At 52.2% G+C, this 14,564-nt stretch overlaps 1 protein-coding gene across 1 annotated transcript; it reads right to left on the bottom strand.

The window, feature by feature from the left end:
* Window positions 1-1,489: 1,489 nt before the first annotated feature.
* FLYWCH1 (FLYWCH-type zinc finger 1) lies at window positions 1,490-14,281 on the bottom strand. The gene is made up of 7 exons (XM_006873885.1): window positions 13,960-14,281; window positions 13,220-13,639; window positions 11,860-12,309; window positions 11,425-11,688; window positions 5,772-6,035; window positions 4,801-5,073; window positions 1,490-1,566 (listed from the first exon to the last, which is right to left on the bottom strand). Exons 1-7 carry the CDS (start codon window positions 14,279-14,281, stop codon window positions 1,490-1,492), a joined length of 2,070 nt encoding a protein of 689 aa, XP_006873947.1.
* Between the last annotated feature and the right edge of the window lie 283 nt (window positions 14,282-14,564).

Raw genomic sequence — 14,564 nt, 5'->3', positions numbered from 1 at the left:
TGAGAGGAACCGTGGCTGCACCTGGCAGAGGGCAGCCAAAGGCGACGGAGGCCTGTCTGCCACTGTCCTCAAGATACTTGTCCCCAGAGGACAGGTCCAAGTGACAGGCAGGGACTCTGGCACAAGTGCCCACAGTGACATCTCATTTTATGAGGTCAAGGCGTGGCCCTGGGGCGGCACTCAAACCTTGCCAGTCAGGTCTCTGCAGGCTGCCAACGCCAAGCACGGTTCTTTGGGGCCCGAGAACACCAAGGAAGTGTTCCTGCGGAGTGACCTCTGGAGTGAGGGGAAAGGCTCTCGATGCCCTTGGGAATGTGGAGAGAAGCGTTTGTCAAGCACAATCTAACTGGCGGGAAGATGCTGGTTCCCATGTGGACATGAGACATCCCTGATGTCTGGGATCAGCACAGGGCCTCTCCTCTGGCGGGGCAGGAGGTTCTGCATCACGGTGACTCACTCTCCACTTTCACACTTGCGATTTTCCTGGTCACAGAGAAACACATGTGCTTTATGAAAATTCAAACATGGCATGAATAGGCAAGACAGGCAGTCAAGGACTCCTGATGTGCTCTCCCCTAGATATAACCATGGACTAGGTCATTGTTTAATACCTGCACAGCACTGGACTACAAACCACAAGGTCCGCAGTTCAAGCCCACCAGCCACTCCATGAGGGAAAAACGAGGCTTTCTGCTCCTGAGAAGATTTAAAGCCTCGGAAATCCTATACAAGGTCACTACCAGTTGTAACGGACTCAACAGCACTTAACAACAACAAAAAATACACATTGTTGTTGACTTGAGATCTTCTCTTTTAATATAGATGTTTACAGCTATACATTTTCCTGAAAGAACTGTTTTAGCTACATCCCATATGTTTTGGTATATTATACCTTCATTTTCATTCACATCAAAGTGTTGTCTAATTTCCCTTGTCATTTCTTCTTTGACCTGTTGGTTATGTAGGAGTGTGGCATTTGAAACGTTACATATTTGTGAGTTTCCCAAATTTCTTTCAGTTATTGATTTCTTATTTTCTTCATGTGGTCAGAGAACATATTCAGTATGCTTTTAGTGCTTTGGACCTTACAGAGGCTTGTTTACGAACACTGTCGCACATGTGCCTGAGAAGAGCGAGTATCTGACTGTTGGTAGCGGCTTCCTTCTTGCTGTGCTCTCTCGGATCACTCACTCTGGGGGAAGCTGACTGTCTTCAGGTCTTGCGAGCAGTCAGATAGATCTACGGAGAGGACCATATCGTACTGAACTAAGGCCTTTCATCAACAGCCATGTGAGTGAGTGACAAGCCATTTGAGAGCGGATCCACAGCCCTGGTCAAACCCTGAGGTGACTGCAGCCTTGGCCGCCATCTTTTCTTCTCCCCCATCCAGCCCAGACATTCCCAGATTCCTCTCCCATGGAAACTGTGTATTTTCAGAACCTGCTGAGTTTTGCCTAGCTTGTGATGCAGCATTAAATAACTATTCCAATTACCCATAAAGCTGCTGGCTTTCTGGAGAGCAAGTCTTGAAGCACAGTTGCACTTTTGGTAGAAGTTTTATCTTTTCTGAGGGAAAGAAAAAAAAGAAAACATGGATAAATAATTCTTTTCTTGAAGTTGCCAGAGCCAGTACCACACACCTTGTCAATAAGGATCCCAGTGACTGATTTGGAGAGTCAGTGGGAATCCTAATTCAACAAGCTATTTGAGGCCCATAGGAGTTCACCTCCATACAATTGTATGGTATGTTCTAGATAGAGAATATGTCAAGAAACAATCACTTCACGTTCTGGTATTTATGTTTAATAAAACGTTCTGTGATTTTGCAAAAAAAAAAAAAGAATTTGCCTAAGTCCATAGTCTGGATGGGTAAAAGAGGGGAAATAATATTAAGGTGCTTGACTGTCTAATGAATCTTGGTTTCCCTTGCCTACTATTGTAAAATAGACACTTGAGTGGTATAAAAAGGAACATCAGGAAACATGATTACAGGAAGCCTGTGAGCCTGCCCGCAGCGTATAACATTGGGATACCTAAAAGGGGTTCTAGAACTTGCCCAGTGAAATAGGGTTCTTGCGGAGCCTTGGTAGTGTTTAGGACCTTAGGTCCTGAGCCCCATCTAGAACCTTCTGAGGTGGGACATTCCCACTTGAAAGGACAAGCAGACCAGCCTGGAGCAGCTAGAGGAACAGAAGATACTTCTTGAAGGAAAGATCAGCAGGAAAAAAATCCAAAACAAAAATGGCGGTCAGATTGGCTACTATAAGAACAAGCAAGTTGTTAGGAAGAGAGCCATCAAGGCAAGCAATCAAGTCCCTTCAGGTACCCCCCTCCGAGACTAAAACTCAAAAGGAACACACGAGCAGGCATGTAAGCTTGCTGGTGACCAAGTTGGTCTACTGGTGAGTGGAAGTAAGAGGAAAGGCAGCAATGAAGATATGGGCTAAGTCTGACCACGTTCCATAGACCCCCATAGACCTGGAGATGAGCGAGAGAGGAGGAAAGGCTGGTTGGTCTGAAGTGTGGTGAGACCTGGGGACTCCTGAGCCCATGGACAAGGACACAGCCACAGAGGGCTAGAGCCGACAATGAAGCATCCAGCTGATATGAAGTCAGGGGAGATGCACAAGAGTGCCCAAACTTGCAGATAGTACCCATTTAACCTAGCTTCGATAGCTGGCTGATCAGAACTTGACTAGTGCAAGAGAAAAATTTTTTTGATAAAGGAAACAAGTGTCAATTGCTCTAATTTGATGACCTTGACCTATACTAATGGATGTAGTAGCTCAAAATACCAACTGAGAGGAAAGGAGTCTTCACATCAAGGATCAATCCTGTTCCCTCTGTACACAGGATTGATAGAGATGGGCAATTTAGACATTAGCTCCCTAAAATGGGGGGGGAGGGGCTATAAAGGCATGAAGACACTGGCTTACAAGTTTTCAAGAGGGAGTCTAGTTTCAGAGTGTGTAGGGGAAGGTAGAATCCCCACTGAATAGTTTTCATCTTGTCTAGATGGATCTGGTGAATGGAGATGGGGAATAAGATTCTTATGATTCAATAGTGAGTAACTGTTGCTATGACTAATTGCAATGGTCACAAATGTAAAGGTAGAAGTTTTGTAACATAAAAGGATGAGTAGTTAATTTTACAGTTAGGAACAGAGGACCCTAGGCCCATCAAGGGAGATGAGCACCAGCAGAATGTGGGACTCTATCCAGAAAAGCAGAGACACCAGAGATGGAGGCAGAGACGAGGACATGGAGAGATAGAGCAGCCGAGGACTCTAGATTCATGGAAAGAGAAAGACTTCATGCTGGCAGCCAGGAGGCAGGCTTACAGCATTTGTCCTTTGGTTGTTTAAATTATTATATATTCCTGAGTGTTTTTGTGTACACCCTCCCCCACCAAAAAAGCAAACAGAGGGAATAGAAGTAAATAATGTTGAACGGTGAGGCACGGAGGGGATTGTAATCATTATACTGAAAAGAAATATGATAGGATGAGTGCAAAACTGATGTTCTCCCATGTAAACTATCACTCAATTTACAATAAAAACTTAAAAAATAAATAAATAGTTCCTCTTCAACCCTGTCATCAAAAGGGTTGAGACTCAACTGGTATCCAAGATAATACTCACAGTGGGTGAACCCATGAGCGTCAATGGCAACCCATACCTTCTGCTTCTGACTGAAGCCAAACACTAGCTTTTAGTGGAAATCGCATCTTGTAGTGGTTTTCTACAATGTGGATTCACTTTCCTGCTTTTCAAGATGGGCCCTTAATGCTCACGTGAATCACTAGGAGGCTCACTGCTTTGGAAAGACCCCAAATCTAAACCCACTGAGTTATTGAGTCAATTCCCACTCATTGCCACTCCGTTGGGCAGAGCAGAACTACCACATTTGGTTTCCGAGGCTGAACGTTTACAGCTGCAGACTGCCACAGCTTTCTTCCGACCTTGCAGTAATAGCCCCATGCTTACTCCATGGCTCAACCAGGGCTCCTGCTTTGTAAACACAGGTTTATGTTCTGGCTATGTGAACGAAGTCCACTTTTAACTCGATGAAATAGAATACTTTGAAAATGTTGCATGTGTGTGATGTGTGTGCAAGTACACACTCAGATGTGCATACTCTTATAAGTCCATCTGTTGTTGTTGCTGTTGTTAAGTGCCAGTGAGTCAGTTCGAACCCACAGTGACCCTGTATAGGGTTTCTGAGGGAGCAAGTGGTAAGCTTGAACTGCCAACCTTGTGGTTCAAACTGACTTTGCAGTGCAGCGCATTAACCCTCAGAGCCACCCCAGGACTCTAGCAGCCTGCATTTTTTCATTAGATTTTTCAAAGGGAACTATGATCAGTAAAATGTTAAAAGCCCTTAAAATTAAAGAAACATGGACATGAATTACTAGAAGGGACTAATTTAAGTGTTTTCAGGTCATAGAGAAAGTGCCACTAGAGAGGAAAAGTAGAAGATTCTAGAAAGAAGGTTGGGCCAGAACTCAAAAGAGTAACTGACCACTATAGGCTCTGTCCCTGTACTAGGCGGCAGAGACCAAGACACACACAAAACCCATTGCCACCGAGTCAATTCCAACTCCTGGAAACCCCATGTGTGCTGGGATAGAGCTGTGCTACCCAGGGTTTCATGGCTGGGAACCTTCCAGAAATGGATTCCCAGGCCTTTCTGCCAAGGGACATCTGGATGGACTGACACTGCTGCCCTTTAGGTCAGCAGGCACCTAGGGACTCTCAGGACATCCCCAGCCTTTCACATGCCATCCCCCACTCCCCTGTACCTGGGCCCTCCTGCTGGGCCAGGCCAGGGAGCCGCTCCCGCTGCCGAAGCGCCTCCAGGCCCCCCAGGTCAGGTAGGTGGCAGTGCCCCCGCATGACCGTCACTCGTGGGCCCTGGGTGATGGCCCGGCTGCGGCAGCCCAGCCGAGCCTGGTCCCGGCACATCCAGTAGACCTTGTCCCCAGCTGCCTTCTCCTTCCTGTAGAGGAACGAGTCGTGCACCAGGAAACGGCCGCCCAGGGAGGTCCTCAGGAACTCCAGAGGCCGGATGGTGCCTGAGGGATAAAATGGCATGGTCAGCCGAGCCTCCGGGAGCAGGTCAGGGGGCAGAGGGCCATGGCTGGGCACCAGAGAGGGGGCTCTGTCTGCTCACCCACCAGGGACAAGAATCCCACACCTGGCCTTGGCCCCGATCCCCAAGTGTCGCCTGTCCTCCTCCACTTCTCGGGACTGCATTCTGTCCCCGTCCCCAGGGCAGAGGTCGGCCTGGCTCTCCTGAAGGGCCCCTGCCCAGCCAGGTTCTCAGCTCCAGACCCTTCAACCAGCTGGCAACTGGTTGCAAACTCGAAAACGTGAAGCAATCTTGAGAACTTAGGATGCTGAAGTGAGGGTTCATGCGGTTCGGAGCTGGGTGGCTAAGCTTGAGAAGGGACAGAGGAGGAGGCCAAGAGGGCACCAGGCAACAAACAAGCATCCTGGGACATGGGGTGACAGAGAGGCCAGGCTGCATGATGCAGGCCCCCCACTAAGGCCGGGGTCATTCCCGTCCACTGATGGCCACCCCGCCCCGCCCCCTTCTCTGGTGGTAGGAGCACTTGCCCCCACTGACCACTAACCTCAGCTTTCAACCAGGGGCCCTACCCTCAGGGGCTCACAGGCAGGACAGACAGAGGAGTGGACCTCAGAGGGGGCGTCCCAGCAGCTGGCCTGCGCTCAGGCTGACAGGACCTGTGAGGAAAAGCTCTGCCCATACCTGGGCCTTCCCACTGGGCGGGGCCGGGGAGCCGCTCCCGCTGCCTCAGAGCCTCCAGGCCGCTCAGGTCCGGGGGGTGGCTGTGGCCCCGCATCACGGTCACCCGTGGACCCTGGGTGATGGCCCGGCTGCGGCAGCCCATGCGAGCCTGGTCCCGGCACGTCCAGTACACCTTGTCCCCGGCCGCCTTCTCCCGTCTGTACAAGAACGAGTCGTGCACCAGGAAGCTGCCCCCCAGGGGGGTCCTCAGGAACTCGGGGCCACCTGCAGAGACATCAGACATGGCCAGGGGGACGGCTAACGGAGACCCAGGACGCAGGTCTTGTGGGGCAGGAGTGAGGTGGGCGTAGAGGAGCAGCACGGTCTACCTGTGTCTCCACCCACTCCTCACAGCACATGGCTCTGGGCCCCAGGACACAGCCTGGCCCCCAGCTGCCCGGTGGCTCCTTTCCCAAGCCTGAGGAGGTGGACTGGGACTCTGAGGAGGCCAATCCCTTCCACCTCGCGGGATCTGCAGGGTTCAGGCATCTTCTGTCCACTCATGTGTCCCTCCCAGGTGCCTGGCATGGGCTTGCAGGTCCTGCTGAGTTTAAGGAATTAGCAGGCAGTTCCAGTAGGGGTGGTGAGCATATAATCAGGGTACAGAGGGTCTGGGTGAGCCCAGACCAGGAGAGCTGACAGAGCAGGGACTTAACCTGGGGACAGTGCGGGGACTGGTGTCCTAGACATGCCAGGAGCTGGTGGAAGGACTGGGGTATGATCAGTCAGGTCCACAGTGTAGAGCGGAGGTGCCCCTGCCTGCCCACTACTGCAGAAAATGCAGAGCCAGTCCTGGAGGCTGGACAGACATGGAAGGCGAGTTCTGTAATCAGCCTTGGTCCCCAGCAAGCTCGAGGGAAGAATGCAGATGTTTTCAGAAGGTGACCAGAGGAGGGATTTCATAGAAACAGGAAAAAAAGACGTGGGGTACAGAGACCAAGAATCCAGTAAAGGAGGGGAGATGACGGGACACCATGGAGTCATAGGCCAAAACTCCTGGAGGGTCCTCCACCAGAGACACCTGGAGCAATAGGAAGGCGTGGTGGGCATGGTGGGCGTGATGGCTGCCGCCACCGGAGACAACTTAGCCACAGGGATGCGGAGAGCCGGAAAGAGAAACCAGTAGCTCCCCTCCAAATGGTAGAGACAAGCGAGTCGAGGAGGAAAACTGGCCACAGCCGGAGGAGAAAAATTCATGTCATGAGACCAAAACAAGAAAGTGTGAAGTAGTCAAAGAATGGGGTGGGGGGATATAGTGGAAAAAATCAACTCCTATTTTTTCCTCTTTGGTAGACAGCTGGGGAGACAAGTTGCCATGTCGCTGGTTCTGACTCACAGTGACTGCTGTCCGTGTCAGAGTAGAACTGTGTTTCACAGGATTTTCAGCTATGATCTCCTGGAAGCAGGACACCAGGCCCGTCTTCTGGGTGGGTCTAAATGAACCCCTGGGTCAGTTGTCGAGCCTTACCCATTTGTCAAAGCGGGCATAACAGTGATCTAAATATGTGCACGTACCCAAGGAAATAATGAACACAGCTCAACATGGTACTCTGGAAGGAGTTGGGGAAGGTTAAGGAGCTCTACTGACTACAACAAAAAACTGACAGGCAGCTGCCAGAGGGTCAAGCTGGATTCAGAAGAGGGCGTGGAACAAGGAGTATCATTGTTGATGGCAGATGGAACTTGGCTGAAAGCAGTGAGTATCAGAAGTACGTTTACCTGTACTTTATTGACTATGAAAAGGCTTTCAACTATGTGGAGCATGACAGGCTATGGACAATATTGCGGAAAGTATTCTGGAACCCTTAATAGTGCCCATGAAGAACCTCTACACAGACCAAGAGGCAGTTGTTGCAACAAAACAAGGAGACAATGAATAGTTTAAAATCAGAAAAGGTGTGCATCAGGGTTGTGTTCTTTTACAATATTGATTCAGCCTGTATGCTGAGCCAATAATCCAAGAAGCTGAATTATATGAAGAAGAACATGGCATCAGGATTGGAGGAAGACTCACTGACAACCCGTGATATGCAGAGGATACAACCTTGCATGCTGAAAGCAAAGAGGACTTTAAATACTTACTGATAAAGATCAAAGAGCACAGCCTCAATGTAAAGAAAACAAAAATCCTCACCTCTGGACCAATAAATATCATCAAGATAGATGGAGAAAAGATTAAACTTGTCAAAGACTTCATTTTGTTTGGATCCACAATCAACACTCATGGAAACACCAGTCAAGAGATCAAACGACGTATTGCATTAGGCAAATCTGCCACACACAACACCTCTTAAAAGTGTTCAAGAGCAAAAAATGTCAATTTGAGGATGAAGGTGCGCTTCATGGAAGCCTCGTACGTATGTGAAAGTTAGACAATGAATCAGGAAGACTGTAAAAGAATTGATGCCTTTGAATTATGGTGATGGAGAAAACTATTAAAAATACCAGATGAAAAAACAAATCTGTGCACAGCTAGAATGCTCTTTAGAGGCCAAGATGGCAAGACTTTATCTCTTGTACTTTGGACCCATTGTCTCTAGTTCCCGGAGAAGGACATCATACTGGATAAATGGAAGCTTATTCAGCAAGAAGGAGGAAGACCCCCAACGAGATGGATCGGCACAGTGGCAGCAGCAGTGGGCTCATGTGTCACAAAGGTTGAGCGGATGACGCAGGAGTGGGCCGTGTTGTGTTTTATTGTACCTATGGTTGCTATGAGTTGGCACTGACTCATCAGCACCTCTAACAACAATACCAGTGGTACAGTGGCTAAAGTGCTTGGCTGCCAACTAAAGGTTTGAACCCACCAGCTGCTCCACGGAATAAAGGTCTATCAATCTGCTCCCACAAAGATACACAGCCTCAGAAACCAGACGAGGCCGTTCGACTCTGTTCTAAAAGGTATGATGAGTTGGAATGGACTCAGCAGCAGTGAGTCTTTGATTTTGGGGGGGGCAAGATTGAGTTGGGGGCTGCTGTGTGCCTGGCACATGCACAATCATTAGACATTAGATGCAGATGCCGTAACAAAGGAGTTGGAACAGCTCACAGATGGCAGGGTGGAGGGAAGCTCCCAAGGCTCAGAAGCTGGCTGGTGTGAGAAGAGAGGCCTGTGGGGCGTCTGAGCAGGACGAGACAACAAGGCTATCCGGATGACTGTGACCAGGGCACTCAGAGCCCACCGGGTGGACGAAGTTTCCAGTCAGGTGAGCAGCTGTATGGTGCCATTGTTGTTGTTGTCAAGTGCCGTCAAGTTGGTCCTGACTCACAGCAATCCTGTCTAGGGTTTCCGAGAAGTAGCTGGTGGGTTTGAACTGCTGACCTTATGGTTAGCAATTGAGTGCTTATCCTACAGTGCCACACTAGGGCGTCGTGACTCTAGTGAAAACCAACTGCTGTGTGTCCGGACGGTGCAGACAGTTAAGCTCTCCACTGCCAACCGAAACATTCAAAGTTCAAGTCCAAGCAGAGGCACCTTAGAGGACAGGCCTCGGGAGCTTCTACTGAAACCCCACATAGCTCACAGTTCTGCTCTGACACACGGGGGGCTGCGAGGAGTCGCAGTCAATTTGGTGGCAACTGGCAGGTAGAAGGAGTGATTGGCAGGTAGTTACGGGTCCTTTAAAGACAATGACAGGCATTTACCAAAAATGGTGGAGCTGCTGGTGTGCCGTGGAGTCGGTTCCAACTCATAATGACCCTGCATAGGGTTTCTGAGGCTGTAAATCTTTATGGGAGCAAAAAACTTCATCTTTCTCCTGTGGAGCAGCTGGTAACTATTTTTGAACTGCCGACCTTATGATTAGCAGCCTGACTCGTAACCCACTAAGCTACCAGAGCGCCTTTTACTAAGAACTGTTAAGTGCTGTGAAGGTGGTCCTGACTCAGTGATCCTGTACAGGGTTTCCAAGTAGTGGATGGTGAGTTTGAACCACTGACTTTGTGGTTCGAACGAACTTGCGGTTCGGTGCTTTAGCTCACAGTGCCACGCCAGGACTCCTTTACCAAGAATCGTTGTTGTTGTGACGTGCCGTTGAGTCAATTCCGACCCATAGCGACCCTGTCTAGGGTTTCCAAGGAGCCGCTGGTGAGCCTGAACTGCCACCTTGCAGTTCAAAGGGCTTTGCCGTCTGGCGCATTCACCCACAGCGCCACCCCAGGAGTTAAAAACATTACAAACCACCTCACTGCCTTCAAGTTAATTACGGGTCATAGTGAGGAAGCAGTTCCTTCACCAGCATTTCTGAGAATCTTTGTGGGAGCAGAGCGGCTGATGGGTTTGAACCCGACCCTTTAGTTAGCAATCCATTGCTTAACCCAGTGTGTTACCACGACCCCTTAGCTGAAGCTGTCATTGTTGGTAAGAGCCATCAATTCCAACTCATAGCAAACCTGAATAGGGTTGCCGAGGCTGTAAATCTTTGCAGGAGTTGAAGGCCTTGTCTTTCTCCCACAGGGTAGCTGGTGGGCTCGAACCGCCAACCTTGCAATTAGCATTCCAGAGCTTATTCTACAGTCAGATACATGTAAATGTCACCTCTACAACCTTTCGCCACTTAAGCTCTTGGGTGTACTTGGTATTGGAAATTCTCTTCACTCAGTGTCACTGTAAAAATCAGAAAACCACCTTGGGCAATTAACTTCTCCTAGAAATACTACAGGAGCCCTGGTGGCTCTATAGGATAAACACTGGACTGCTAACCGCAAGGTCGGCAGTTCAAATCCACCACCCACTCTGTGGAGACTTACTACTACTGCCGTAAAGGCTGCCAGTCCGGAAACCCTACAAGTCGGAGCCAACTGGATGGCAACGGGGTTTTGGTTTTAGAACAACTACAGGGGCCCTGGTGGTACAGGGGGTTAAGTGTTGGGCTGCTAACTGACTGACCGGTGGGGGTTCTGAACCATCCACTGCTTCTCGGCTGTAACAGTATGCTACCGTAGATTACAACCTGGGAAACCGAACGGGGGTCTTCCACTCTGCCCTACAGGCTCATTATGAGGTGGAATCGACTCGGTGGCAACAGGATTTTGGTTTATTGACACCACTGTTGTTGTTGTTAAGTGCCGTCGAGTCGGTTCCAACTCTTACAGAGGAGTGGCTGGTGAGTTCGAACCACCTTGCAGTTCAAACGGACCTTGCAGTCCAGCGCATTAACCTGCAGTGCGACACCAGGACTGCTAACTGACACCACGAGGCCTAGAAAATCACTGGGAAAAGGTCAGCAAAGGAGGGGCATGCTCCAGGAGCTAAACTGACCGGAGCACTCAGTGGATTTGAACTCACCAAGGACACGAGACGGCACAGGACCAGGCACGTGTCACTCCTATACTGAAGGACATTGTGACTCGGGCCCACTTGAGGACAACTCACAATAAACACTACAAATTCCTTTTCTAATAAGGAGGAAGGGGACCCCGCTGAACGGCGGGGCTGGCCTAAGCCGTCAGCTGAGGACCACCACCCTTAGGGAAGAAGGAATAAGGTGAGCAGTGAGGAAAGGGAAGAATGAGGTTCCAGGAAGGCAAGGGGAGATACCTACTGTGCCAGGCACAGGGTCCTAGCCTCCTGTCTATTTCCCAAGTCCCTGCCGACTGCCCACGCTCCAGGTACCTGCGTTCCCGCGCTGAGCCTGGCCTGGGCGTTTCTCCCGCTGCCTCAGAATCTCCAGGCTGCTCAGGTCGGGCGGGTGGCTGTGGCCCCGCATCACAGTCACCCGTGGACCTTGGGTGATGGCCCGGCTGCGGCAGCCCATGCGAGCCTGGTCCCGGCATGTCCAGTACACCTTGTCCCCGGCCGCCTTCTCCCGTCTGTACAAGAACGAGTCGTGCACCAGGAAGTTGCCCCCCAGGGGGGTCCTCAGGAACTCCGGGCCACCTGCAGAGATGGTCAGGAGTTGGGGTGCGAGGAGGGGAGTGGGGGAAGCAGGGGCAGCGGGGCTGGTGCTGGCTTGGCTGACCCTGTCACCCACCAGCCCTGGACCTTGGGAAGCTGCCTTGAGGCTGTGCCCAGCTCCTGGCGAGTAGGGTCCAGAAGATGAAGACTCACCTGTGTCTGAATCCTGGTTCTCGGCTGTGGGTCCCTGCAGGGTTGGGGGCTGGTTCCGGAGCCCCTGATCTTTGGGCTTGGTGCGATTCCTGGTTCTGGGCCTGGTAAGCGTCAGAGGTCCAGGCCCCCTACGGTAGAAGAGACTGCCCACACCTCGCAGCAGCGTGTCTGCAGGGCCGCCCGGCCCGGCCTGCAGTGACTCCATGGCTCTCTCCTGCTGCCGCCGCGCCTCCAGACCCTCTACATCAGGCAGGTGGCTGTGGCCTCGCATGATGGTTACCCGAGGGCCCTGGGTGATGGCCCGGCTGCGGCAGGCATGCATGGCGTGCTCCCGGCATGTCCAGTACACCTTGTCCCCTACAGCCTTTTCCCGCTTGTACAGGAAGGACTCGTACACCAGGAAGCTGCCCCCATAGCAGGTCCGCAGGAATTCCAAGGGCCGCACCTCATCTGGGGGTGGGGGTGGGGGGGGCAGGCAGTTACCGTGGGGAGAGTGAGCCCATGGGCATCCCCTTTCCCCCAAACTGGGCAGACGTGGAGGAACCCCAGACACATTCCTATAACTGAACTACGTCCCCAAAATGGCTATACTCACGTCCTAAGCCCTAGTATGTGCACATGTGACCCTTTTTGGAAATTGTGAATTTGCAGATGGAATCAAGTTCAGATGAGGTCATACTGTGGACCAGGGAGGACCCTGAATCCAATGGGCTCAGCTGCTAACCACAAGGCTGGAGGTTTGGCCCTAAAGATGCCTTGAAAGAACAACCTGGCAATCTGTTTCCAATGAGCTCAGCCAGGGAAGTCTGCAGAGCACAGTTCTATTCTGACACACGCAGTGGCAACTGGTAAGGGACTATCAGCCAAGATTCTGCCGTGGGCAGACTCCAGTGACTGTCATTGCTGGGCGTCAGTAAGTCCAGTCTGACTCAGTGACTCCGAGGGACAGGGCAGAACTGGTCCACAGGCTTCCCAGGCTGCAACCTTTATGGGAACAGACTGCCCATCTTTCCCCTTGGGAGAGGCTGTTGGATTTGAACCACTGACCTTTTGAATAGTAGCAGAGCGCTTTAACAATGGCGCCACCAGGGCTCCCACTTGAGAGAGTAACTATGACATTCAAATTCAGATTTCTGGACCCCCCCATACCAGACCCCCACCCGCCGCAGTGGAACATTCCAGAAGGGCCTGAGATCCCTGCTTATTGTGTGTGCGGCCGCTGTAGGAGCAGAAGTCTGGCCTCATTGGTGGAAACACTACTGGGATGTTGATATTGTTCAAAGTTCCCCACACCTCCCCGCAGGCTCAGAGGGGGGTTCCCTGTGAGACTCAGGGCAGAGAAGGAGTGCAGGGAGCTCACCTGTCTCGGGGGCTGGACGCTTTTTGGGGGGTAAACTCAGCAGAGACAGGGTCTGGAGCCCCTCGTCCTCTTCTGGGGCCCGCCTGTCCAACTTGGGAGCCGGCTCCTCGGGGCACAGCCACGGGCCCACTCCCTCCAGCAGTTCCTCCTCCTGATCCTCTGGCAGGGTTGGGCTGGGCAGCTTCTCTCTCTGTCGCCGTGCCTCCAGCCCCTCCTCATCCGGAGGGTGGCAGTGACCTCGCATCACCGTCACCCGTGAGCCCCGGGTAATGGCGCGGCCCCGGCAACCACGCTCGGTGTGTTCGCGGCACTTCCAGTACACCTTGTCCCCCACAACCTTCTCCTGCTTGTACAGGAATGAGTTGTGCACAAGCAAGCGACCCCCAAACGGGGTCTTCAGGAACTCCAGGGGTCTGAGGGCTGTAGAGGCGAGAGAGAGCGTCAGCTGAGGAGCCAGCAGGAGAGCAAGGACAGGTTACGGGCCTCCCTGGACTGAAGGGGACCCACAGAGCCCACAGGGGTGACCAGGCTGGATGCTGGTTCTCAAAGCTGCTGTGGAACTTCCTAAGGGACTGTTTCCATCCCTGGGCTTGAGAGACGCCAGTGGTCAGAGACAAAGTTAGGCCCAGCTCACAGTGGAGAAACACACCCGCTGGAAAAGGGGATGTGTGGAGAGTAGCCAGCTCTGCCTAGACCCCAGTGCCCTGATCTCTGACAGCCAGCCAGGTGTGGGGACTCACCTGTGTCCAGCCTGCTGCGTTTCTGCTCAGGCGCCCAAGAGTTTGGTGGGATGGTACCATGCTCCTGGGCCGGCAGGATCTGCAGGGCCCTGGCCAGGGTGGTGGGGCCGGACACCTCCAGGGACATTAAGCAGTGCTCGCCTTTGGGTCTGGAGCCCAGTCCATGCCTGCTGTGGCCAGCAGCTGTGAGCAGGACGAGCCGGGGGAACTTCTTGGGTATCCTGGGGGCCGCAGGGACGATGTCCATGCCAGGCTGTCGGGCAGGTTCTTGGCCAGCCCGCATCCTCTCACCCTCCTGCTCGCTGGGCTCAGGAAGGGGCATCCTGGGAGCAGGCTGCCCACAGGCCACACCCAGGCCAGCAGATGGATGTTAGCTCCTCCTCCAGGCCACGGACCCTGAGGGGCCAGTGGCAACTTCCTGTGAAGGAGACAAGGTCCCACCAATGAAGGCCCAGAGGTCCAGGGCTCTAGGATGGATGGAGGATCAAGGCTAGGGAGAAAACCTTGTGGGGAGTTCTCCTCTGCCAGCGCCTCTCCCGGTTTGGTGCATCCCTTCTGTATCTCTGCCTCAGTTTCCCCACCAGAAAAGTGTGCAATCGAGTCAG

This window comes from Chrysochloris asiatica, unplaced genomic scaffold (assembly GCF_000296735.1).
Source record: "Chrysochloris asiatica unplaced genomic scaffold, ChrAsi1.0 scaffold00257, whole genome shotgun sequence".
Taxonomy (NCBI): domain Eukaryota; kingdom Metazoa; phylum Chordata; class Mammalia; order Afrosoricida; family Chrysochloridae; genus Chrysochloris; species Chrysochloris asiatica.
The sequence above is the reverse complement of the archived record's forward strand: the minus strand, read 5'-3'. Positions and strand labels throughout refer to the sequence as shown.